Consider the following 11,948-nt stretch of genomic DNA (forward strand, 5'->3'; position numbering starts at 1 on the left):
AAGACCACCACACGAGGTCGCAATTTTGCACACAAAAAGAATCTTTTTACATCACTCGTAAGACTTTTTTTCCCAAAGAAACTTACAAATACAATAAAGTGATATTAAAAATATTTAAAAAAAATATGTCAGCTCTGAACAGTTATCTCAGGGAAAAGCTTTCACTTCATTGGTCACAAATACTGAATATATGACCAAACGGTTGAGAACACTCTCTGCAAGGACTATGATTCAGATGTTTGTCAGTGATTTGGACAGGAAAGCATTTCGTTAGATAGCAGCCGGCAGAATATATCCTGAAACTAGTAAAGTAACTGCCACTTCTATGTGTACATGGAGATGAGCTTGGATTAGAAATAAAAAAAGGTGTTTATAAAACAAAAATTCATTTTCTCATCATACTGCCATTTTTTTCTCCATCAAGCAAATAATGTGGATAAAGGAAGTTGCCCTTATAAGGTTACACATTATGTTTGGTCACAAATGCAATGCGTGATTTGAAAGACATCACTTGACATTATAGTGTCCATAACACACACATTATATATTATTATTATTAATTACAATATCATTTACTCAATTCATATGGACATGATATGATGTAGGGATTAATATACAGTTTCCTACTGACAACTAAATTACTATTTATTTATTTATTTATTTACTTACTTTCTTTCCCCTGCAGGTGGCAATGTATCCCATTTCATAACTCATATATGTCTGCATTTAATTCCCAGATTTTACAGTACATAAAGGAAGTTACAAGCAAACTTTGGAAAAAAGAAAAAAAAAAGACTTCAGAGACAATCATTTTTGGTAACTGCCAGGTTGTTTGGGCTTCAATACAAAAGATTTGAGAAAGTGCATGGCCGAATTCTGAACAGGATATCTGGCACGCCATTGCCACCAATAACTTCACTCAGTCTATAGTGTGCATGACCATTTCATTAGATTCCGTTGGCTAGAATATATTCTAATTATGAAAAATAATGAGGTAGAGATGGTAATTAACAGCCTCTGGGCATACACCTGTGACTTTGAACATGAGAACGAGCTGCCCAATCAGCTTGCTCAGGCCTGCCAGGACACTGGCATTATGTCTGAAGAACCGCTCTGGGTATCAAATGGAAATTTACTGCAATCATATGCCTGTAGGATTTCAATACACCTTAGTTGTTAAAACCTCTGTTCTCTCTCTCTCTCTCTTTCTCGCTCTCTCTTTTGTATCTATAGTTCTCTAGCATAAGCAAATAGTTAAGAGATAAAACAGACAACACGTTTTACATTATGACACCAGGGACTGTGTACAGCCTCTAGGAAACAACACCTCAACATGACTCTATTTGCATCCGCGCCGTAGTAAAAAACAAAACAAGGCCAGCTCATTTGTTTCCCAGCACTAGCCTGATAAACCTGCCGTGACTTCTGTGCTATCAAGGTACAACATTTGAATGCAAGACAGTAAATGACGACTTCTAAAAATAGGTTTTTGTTTTTTTTAAATGTAACACGGTTACAATAGCCAGACTGAAGTTACAGAAAGACATTCCGGTCCGACCGCATTCAGTTTTGGGAAGACCAGATAAGCTGGCTTAACTTGGAAACATTCCGTCTCTAACAAGCTCAGTCCTCCCTGCTAAAGTACATTCATAATGGCCACAAACAAAGCTGTGGGATAGTCAAATGTACTTTTATTTAATTAAATAATGCATTACATAATGTAGCCCAAAACCACATTTTTTAAAAAATATTACACAACTACAGCACTTAAAATGTCTTTTTCATTTAAGATTCTATTTTATTTTTATGTTATATCAGATTCCATTATATTTTATACTTCTACAGAAAGTTTTACAGATACCCGAGTCAAAATTGAAATTTGAGATGAATGATGCTAAAAACAGCATGCCAAAAAACACTACTACTCACAGTAAATTCTTTAACATTAAACAGAAGAACCTAGAATCTTCACAACCTAAGGATTTTTTCATTCATAAGATTCCAGAACTTCCCTAAACAAGACACATGGTTACAGTGCACTTACTGCTGAACCTAGAGCTGTGTTTTGCGTAATGGTTTTAAAGCAAGACTCAGCTGGTAAAGAAACAAAATCACAAAACAAGATTTACACCTTTCATTATTGTGCTGGAAAGTGCTGATGACCATCTAACCTGCAGAATTCCAGATAAAGCTCTGCTGATTTTCACATTAATAAAGTTCCCCTTATGTGTGTGTTATATTAGTTTATTTAATTGAACTATACTGTTAATATAATGAAATCAATATTACTCCCCCCTCTATAAGTAATGACAATCACTGAACGTTAGAAATCATTAGAATAAGGAACATTTCTGATTTAAAAAAAGAAAGAATGTAGACTTGCAAGATCCCAAGCACACTGTCATCTATATGCACACTTGGACAGAATAATCTGTTCTGTCAAGTTCAGCAGTTAATTAAAAAAAAGTGGGAATCACGACAGCTCGGTTTTCTATGGTAGGGACCATAAAAATGTAATAAACACATAGCCAATTACATCAGATTATGTATTCACTATCGTTAAAAAATTTGGAGTCTGTAATTTTTTTTACCTTTTTGAAAGAAGTCTCTTATTCTCATCAAGCCTGTATTTAGACTGCATTTAAAATACATTCAAAACAGGAATATTGTGAAATAATATTACTATTTAAAAAACGTTCTGGAAACGTTTCTGGAAAAATTCTGGAAATTTGTGTTGTGACACTTTTCATGGTACTTTACTCCTAGGATGAATCACATTTGTTGTAGCATTCCTTATGTTTGTAATGTGCATTTACAAATTTCAGAAGGGAATGGACAAAGACAGCAAAGGCAGAGATGTCAGTGTTTCCCATTAATTGACTCTAGCGGCCCACCATAGTTTAATCTGTTCTGACACAGTTTCATAATTAACCGAAAATATTTCCAAATTTATCATAAAAACATAAAAGGTCTCTAACGTTGTTGGCAAAGTATATATCAAACAATCTACATTCAAAGGGTGATATGGCTTTGTGCGATATCTTGGAAACAAAGATATGTTTCCAAGATATGGAAACATGTCTTTCCATATATGATTCCAACCATAGTCTCACAAAATCCTCTGGGAAACACTGGATGTTATCCAATTTTCCAGATCCAGGCAGACCCACAAGAAAGAATATGACTCAACCTCACCCACTAATCCTAAAGTGGCCTACACTAACTCAAGGTCAACAAGACTTTGAGGACTTACGATACATCAAGACCTCGGTGGTACAAGAGAACATCTCAAAAGGCAAAAGCTCATCCCATGGCATCTTTGAGGGCGATGCCCAACGCCACTCTACTGTGTATCCTCTCGGAGCCAAGAGCAGATACTGACACACACTTACACAAGACTAGACAAACCATCAGGAACTTTCTGTAGCATGTAAAAGAGACCTTTCATTTTTAGAAGCGAGTTGAATGTAATCTGATGCATTGGCTATGTGTTTATTACATTTTTAAAATGATTCGAATTGAACTTGTTGCTGATCTAGGAAACGTACTGTGTGGCGGCTTCTAGATGTCAACACTGTCGAATGCTGCCATAGAAAAATCTTGCATGTCTACATTCTTTCTTTTGTTATCAGAAATGTTCCTTATTCTAATGATTTCTAATGTTCAGAGAGAAACCACAGTTTTGGTTTTGTTTTATTATTGAGGGAGAGTAATATTATTTTATTGATTTCATTATATTAACAGTATAAGTAAATGAAACACATAAGGGGAACTTTATTAATGTGAAAATCAGCAGAGCTTTATGTGGAATTATGCAGGTTAGATGGTCATCAGCACATTCTGGCACAATAATGAAAGGTGTAAATCCTGTTTTGTGATTTTGTTACATTACCAGCTGAATAATACCATTTAATACCAAAACTTACAGTATAAAGAGTCTATAAAGAGATTTTTAAATGATGCATAGTGCTGAATCTCATGACCTACTAATAACATTACTCATTCATTCATTTCCTATGAGTAAACCACACCACCCAGTGTTATCCTAGATGAATTATCTGTGTCAGTGATTGTTTCAGAGTTCAGTACCTGAGCGGTCTCTGATAACCAGGTTTCTGCCTTCCTTTAGATTGATGGTGAGGAGATACTGGACCTTCTGCTGTGTTAGAGCGCTCTGACTGTCATTTAACCCTTCTGAGATCTGAAAAGTAGTGTGTAAAAGACATGGTCAAGGCTGGATTATATTATTATCAAGCTTTTTTATTCTGTCTTTACACATGGCTTTTTCAATTAAAATACTCACGTTTCGTTCTTGTTCTGTACAGGAAAGCGTATCATAGTCACTGGTTTCATTGAGAATGTCCTGAGGGAGAGATTAAGATGTAAAATGAGAAAGTTCTACATTACTTTGCCTCTGCTATACTCAAATAGATGGTAAATTGAGGATTTGGCTAATAGCTAATAGCAGAATTAGAATTGAAATTTTGCTTAAACTTATCCTGTTTATGTATCAGGTTTAAATAATAATAAAAACCAGATATGTATTCTCAGACTTTTGGATACATTTGAACACATTTCAGTATGATATCAGCCCTCGGCCACTCTACTCGATAGATATACTGTAATCTTCAGTCTTTGATAATATATCGGTCTAATAATTTCATATTAGAGTGGTTTTGAGAATCAAAATCCCAAATTCACCTCATAATATATAATATATGTTAAATATATATTAGAATTATAACAAATCATAATAAAGAAGAGAAATGGTTTCATTTTATTATTAGTCTACAAATGTATAATATACAGATATGTTATTTTCCACATCTGTACTGAAATTTACAGAACACATATTATAACCCTGGCACCATTTCATTCAAAGCACACCACTTGTATATTAGCTATTTTTATACAGTAAAAAAGTAATATTATAACAATTTAAAATAAATGTTTTCCATTTTAATATATTTTAAAACGTAATGTATATGTGATAGCAAAGCTGAATTTTCAGCATCATTACTCCAGTCTTCAGTGTCACATGATCCTTCACAAATCATTCTAATATGCCGATTTGCTGCTCAAGAAACATTTCTTATTTTAATCAATGTTGAAAACAGTAGTGCTGTTAAATATTTTTGTGGAAAACGTGATACATTTCTTTCAGAATTCTTTGATGAATGCAACGTTTAAACGAACAGCATTGGTATGAAATTGAAATATTTTATAATATTTTAAAAGTCAAAATAAAAAATGAAATATTGCTGACTTGAAACTTGTGAACAGTAGTGCATATTGATGTAGTGATAATAATTAGAAAACTTTGAGATGACTTACCATGTCCTCTGCGGACCCTGCAATGAACATATCCATTGGAGAAGACGGCTCGTGCTCAGTAGGAGAAGAAATGCAGGCTTTCTCCTCAGACGGAGTGTTGACTGACTCTGTGTTGGTCCATGCACACACGTCATCTGAAGCTCGCGCAGGAGGCATCTGTCTTCCGGCTCTGCTAAGGGCTGCAGCCACTTTATCTGAGGGGTTCTTCGGTCTCTGACCAGGCGATTTCCTCTCTGCAGGCACAGGTGTTATCAGTCTTTCTGTAGGTGGAGGTAAAGCTCCAGTCGCTGCATCTAATTCATCTGTGTACCATGTCGTGGCTCTTGACCGCTTATCAGTTTCCACTGGAAGTGTAAAGTCCGCAGGAACTGATTTCTCTGATGGCGCTGGGCTGCAGGAGTATCGCATGTCAGTGACACTGGACTGCTCAGATAATGCAAGACTGGAGGTTTCACTTCCTGTTTCATCCAAGTCACCTGGACCCTCTAAGTTTCCAAAGAAAACGGAGTGTTGACCTGGTGTCCTGGGATCATCTTGCAAAGCCATCCTCATGGCATGAGGATGAAACCTGATGTCTGGTACTGACATACTCCTCCTGTGTTTCAGAGGGGTCTTTTTCTGCTTCCCCAGACCCTTCTTTCCAAACAGATTAAACTTTGCTCTCTCACGGAAATTGGGCCAGACTTTCTTCTTTTTCTCCATTGTGATTGTGGATGAGACTGCACTTCAGTTGAAATTAAACAACTGTCAGGCAAAAAACAAGCAATGTGTGTTAGACAGTTAAAAAAAAAAACAAAGTATCACGTTACAAAAGAAAAGCTTAAAAAATCTAAGTAAAATAATGTGAACTTACACTACACTTCAAAAGCTTGGGGTCAAGACATTTAAAAAGTGACATTAAAAACAAAAGTGACATAAAAAGTGTTTCTTTGAATGATCTATTAAAAAAAAACCTGCATAGAAAAAAAAACGTATCATGGTTTTAGCAAAAATAATACTAAGCAGCACAACTGTTTTCATGTGACACTGAAGACTGGAGTAATGATGCTGAAAATGCAGCTTTGCCATCACAGGAATAAATGGCATTTTACCGTAGAATAAAACAGCAAACAGTTATATTAAGATGTATTCATATTTCAGAATTTTACTGTTATTACTGTATTTTTGATTAAATAAATACAGCCTTGGTGACAATAAGAGACTTCTTTCAAAAACTGGAAAAAAAAAATCATACCCCAAACTTTTGAACAGAAGTGTAGTTTCTAAAAATGTTCTGTTGACTGTAAATGAACTCTAGAAAGGATCATTTAAAGAAACAGCGCTGTATTATTACATTTTCTTATATTTGCTCTTATTAAAAAGTTATTATAAGCACAATATTATTACATTTTCCTATATTTACTCTTATTAAAAAGTACATTATTATTATTATTATAAAAACTGTATTATATGCAATTGTATGCAAATCAGTTGTTAATTTTAACCTTTAATATTACATGTACCAACTGACTGGGTTGTGGGTTCCCTCTATAGTTTAACTTTATAGCATTCGTTGAGAGATGTACATGTACTGTACCTGATATATATCCAGAATCTAATCGGAATCTAACCATAAGCTTAGAAATCGAATTTTGCAATTTGTATCAATGCCGAACCTTAATAAAAACACAGAACCAGTCATAGTAGTTGCCTATTGATGACTTAAGGACAGAAAACCTGAAGGATACTGGTCTATTCAGTGTTGGCTCGAAGTTCATTAAAAAGACATTTTCAAAGTGATTTCCTTGTTTTATTGGTAACACTTTACAATAAGGTTCATTAGCTAACATTAGTTAACTGACATGAACTAACAATGAGTACTGTATTAGTTCATCTTTGTTAACGTTACTTAATAAAACTACAGCTGTTCGTTGTTTATTCATGTCAGTTCACAGTGCACTAACTAATGTTAACAAATACAACCTTTTATTTGAATAATGTATTGGTAAATGTTGAAATGAATATTAACTAAGATTAATAAATGCTGTAGAAGTATTGTTCATTGTTAAGGTAGTTAACTAATGAACCTTATTGTACAGTGTTACCGTTTTATTTATTAGTTAATAGGTACAACTCCATCTTTTAATTAACTAATCGATCAAAGCCTACTGATTAATCTGTGAAATAATCCATTAGTTGACTAATCGACTATCAAAAGAATCGGTTGTCTCAGCCCTACTGTAAATACAGTACATAATGTGCACACCATACATACATCTTCTGTTTATTTCATCTAGATGTATATTAAAGTGTTTATTATAATTCTACTTATATAAGACATGAGTCATGTTCATGTTTTTCTTACAACTGATAAAGGGATGTTGTTCCAAACCTGTACAAGTGTCTTCCTTCTGTTGAACACAAAAGAGGATGTTAAAGAATGTTGGTGATCAAACAGTTGATGACAGCCATTGGCATCCATTGTATTATTTTTTTCCGACTATGAAAGTCAATGGCTACCGTCAACTGTTACTGTTTGATTACCAACATTCTTTAACATATCCTATTTTGTGTTCAACAGAAGGAAGACACTCATATAGGTTTGGAACAACTTAAGGATGAGCAAATTATGACAGATATTTCGTTTTAGGATCAACTATCCCTTTAGCACCAACTGTTATTATGCTCTGGTGGTAATCTGCCCACAGTCCTGTCAGCGTTTTTGGTTACTTGTTAGGGTACATGATGCTCACTTTTCAGCAAAGAATATGTAGTGAACTACTGTTTGTAAATGAACGCATGATGTTGGGCTGAAGGAGAAGATTTCTTTTTGTTTTCCTTGAGCAGCTCTGAGCGTAGAACATTTGTGTAGTACAGTAGATCCAGTCTGAAGTCTGAAGAGCGTTCAAGCAGATGTTGCACAGCATGTTATTGGTGTCCAATCTTGCTCCTGGAGGGCCAGCATCCTACAGTTTGGCTCCATCTTGCCCCATCACACTCGTCTGGAAGTATCGAGTAATCCTGAAGACCTTGAATAGCTGGTTCAGGATTGAATAGGATTGATTTACTCTGCAGGACAATAAGCCTTCCAGGAGCCGGATTGGACACAGCTTTTCAGGTGAAACCGCCAAAAAACACAGATAATATCAAGGGTTCACACTTTGACACGAAACAGCGTGTGTGTGTAGAGCACAATGGCACACGAATCAACTGCAAAGTATGCAGAAAAAGTGCTTGTTACATTGTCAACTTGCAGACCATTGCCGCTGTCTTTGTGGTCGAACTGTGATGTTTCTCAAAAAATGGTCACACATCTGAAGACTATCACATGACAATGCCGACCACTATTACATGCTTTTCATGTCTAGATCAGCAAACACAGAAGTGTAAAAAGTGCTGAGAATGTTTTTTTAGTCATGGTATTGGGTACTGAAAAGCAAACCTACTCTCAGTAGAGTAAATTCAATTGGCTGTGCAGGTAATTTCAGCTCATTCTTAAGCTATATTAGTCTTTAAAATGGAGTTGAACTCGTATTTACTTAAAAAATGAAATTTAATAGTTTATTCTTTAGATGAGCAATGGAGGAAATAAAGAAAGACCATTGTTCTGACATTTCTAAGGCAAAAATGATACACTGTAAAAATGATATGATCAATAAGTCATGGTTGCCATGACTTCTTCAGATCATATCATTGTTGCAGTGTATCATTTTTGCCTTAGAAATGTAAAAACAAGATTTTTAGCTTCAACAGTACTTCAGTAAAGAACACATTTCCAAAAATACACTCCACAGCAAAGCATACCAGAGACTTTCTATAAATCTCTTTTGTCAGCAACAGTTAAAATGAGAAATAAGAATAATAGAGTATGAATGCACATCCTTTCTCTGTACAATAGTTCCCAATTCTGAATTTGATTTCAATGTTCACGAGGTGTGTAGGCCTACATTGTTTTCAGAGGTGTGTTAGGCTGGTTTCTACATTTTTGTTGATGTAATTGGCAGCAAATTATTAGGACGATTCGACAACTTACAGCAAAAAGAAAGTTTGAGATTGTTTCATTACTGCAATTAGCTAAATATTCAAGTTGGCACATTGAAGTAGATCAGTGATTTATTATGTAAATCAGTAACAACATCTGTAGCAGATGTATTTTGACAGAAACTGTTACCATGAAAGAATATTTGACGAAGAGGAAGCTCTTACCTCTTTCCAGATGAACTACTGGACGTGTTTTCTTGTAGAAGACATAACTGACAACTGTAGTAAGTTTCACATCATCTGTAGACTAAGTGTCAGTAGTGATGTCCTCAGACTCAGAGAGATATTTCTGCTTGGACCGGTTTGCCTCTCCAGGGCGGAGTTATGACTAGTTTTGCAGCTGTTACCGGAGTTTCAGGTTGGTAGCGTGAACTACCGTAAAATGCTTTGATTGTATGTAGAATTTGTTTTTTGTTTTGTTTTTTTACCTAAAAGATAATATCTAAAATAACTATTTCCTTTCCAATGCTTCTTGGGATTGAACTTGCAATGCTTGTATCGTTATTGTCCATTTACTATTGGGTTTGGACTGCATGCAAATTCAGTGCCACCTGCTGGACCGTTTTCATATTGCATGTAAATGTGTCAATGACGTGATGCTCACATTTTGTCCGGATCTATCTATATATATATATATATATATATATATATATATATATATATATATACACCTTTTTATGTCCATTTAAAATGCAGAAACCTTAAGAAAATGTATCATTTGTAATTCAAAAATTAATAAAAGTTAATAAAAAGCATTTACCTTTAAAATTATGTAACGTTTTTATCATTATTATTAAATTGGCACACAAGGTTTAGGCCATGTTTTTTTTATTTAAAGTTATATATAACTATATAATATATATATATATATATATATATATATTTTTTTTTTTTTTTTTTTTTTTTTTTTAACAGCTTGTTTCAAGAATTTCACATAAACTTAAAGAGCTACTTTATGACTTCATATAGTATGTGTATTAAATGAATCATATAAACAAATACTTTTTTATATGACTGTTCTTGAATGCCTATTTTCTGGTCTATGTGTTTCATAAAACCCCTAAACTAGTTCATGGGCAAAACATTAGCCAACTTCCACACTGAAGTTCCATGTGCACTGACTGTGTGTTTCTCAGAGATGCAGTATGAAGGCACATAGAGTGAGTATTTGAGGGTACAATGAGGTTTTTAATAAAGCGGACAGATTCTAATGTTTGGGACTTCACATGTGGACAAAGTCTACTCAAATTCAAAGAATTGTTCACTTCAGTTTGCACAGAATAAGCGAGAGAACCTATGTTACACAATAAAAGCCAATATCTTTACTTTAGTGAATGCAGAATACAAATTTGTACAACAATCTCTAGCATAATATCTTAGTCATTCAATAAAAAGTTCACTAGAATATTTATTGTATAATGAAGATAAAACAACACATTCAAGGGAAATATAATGCAGATTAAAGTTCTCTCTCATGTTTTCTTTTTTTTTTTTTTTGTCCTTTTTTTTTTAATCATTTTTGAAACATCTTGTTTCAGTTATGGCAACAAAGTCCAGCTTGTGCCGCCAAACGATTTGAGCGTCCAAACCGCAAACAGCTTCTTGAAGTGAACTAGTAACTACAAACAATTACCAAATACATAATTCTGATTTAGAAAAGCCATAAAGCAAAGCAGTGTACTCTTGCACAGCAAAGTGAAGAAAGTAAGCAACAAACAGTTGTTGTTTCCTCTTTATCCTTTCCTTTCACATTCAACAGTTTGTGACACAGCACTCCGCACCAAAGGGTCGGCCTCCCCCCTTAGATCTCTTATGTATTTCTCATGTGCATTTATAGGGACCCCTGACGCGAGGGTGAATTCAGAATGTGATGAGTGACATCAGATTTGATTCGGAACACTAGCAACTCTTTGGAATAAGGCTCTAATTGTGCACGTAGCAGAGAAACTCCCTGATTCCTAATCAAGCACTAATGTTGAGTGTTTGTGTGTGAAAATCCTGCATGTGTTTAATCCTCAGTGCTTTCAGAACACTGGGCTGGCATTATTGCTTGTCTACCCTGAAAAGCTTTGATTGCGATCAACTTTAAATGATTTTGACAGACATCGTAGAAGTTTCGAATGGGTTTCCAAGTGTTTCAACTCAGCTGAGACAACAAAGCTCGTGCATCTGAGATTAGATCTAAAGCTATACCTAAAGCAGTGTTTGCATGGCTCTTGTGGTCGTCATATTTAGTCAGTGTGCCTTTATATGTAAAGTTAAAGGGATAGTTCACCCAAAAATGAGAATTCAATTAATGAATATCAATGGGGTCGATATTTGTTTTGGGCCCCATTAGCTGTAATTGCAAAAAAAAAGGTTGAAACATTCTTTAAAATATCATCTTCTGTGTTAAAAGTCATAGAAATTTGGAATGACTTGAGGATGAGTAAATGACGACAGAATTTGTGGGTGAACTCTCTCTTTAATATGCAAGCACTTAAGGAGAAAGGGTTAACAGTCATTTTCTCATTCATCAACTAGGCAACATTGTATGATTATGGGTATGTGATAGTACAATATGCATGATTTGATTTTTTTCTTCTCTCAATTTA

The 11,948-nt window shown here is 34.6% G+C and overlaps 1 protein-coding gene across 1 annotated transcript in view; it reads right to left on the reverse strand.

Annotated features, from left to right (window-relative positions):
* Window positions 1–9,742, reverse strand: part of mctp2a (multiple C2 domains, transmembrane 2a) — a 50,127-nt gene extending 40,385 nt beyond the window's left edge. Inside the window, exons 1-4 of the mRNA XM_079874765.1 lie at window positions 9,520–9,742; window positions 5,335–6,078; window positions 4,304–4,363; window positions 4,090–4,201 (exon numbers count right to left, since the gene is read on the reverse strand). Of these exons, the coding sequence (XP_079730891.1) occupies window positions 4,090–4,201; window positions 4,304–4,363; window positions 5,335–6,036 (874 nt within the window). The 5' untranslated portion in view covers window positions 6,037–6,078; window positions 9,520–9,742. The remainder of the gene's footprint in view (window positions 1–4,089; window positions 4,202–4,303; window positions 4,364–5,334; window positions 6,079–9,519) is intronic.
* Between the last annotated feature and the right edge of the window lie 2,206 nt (window positions 9,743–11,948).

The sequence above is a fragment of the Squalius cephalus genome (genome assembly GCF_949319135.1).
Source record: "Squalius cephalus genome assembly, chromosome: 6".
Classification (NCBI taxonomy): Eukaryota; Metazoa; Chordata; class Actinopteri; order Cypriniformes; family Leuciscidae; genus Squalius; species Squalius cephalus.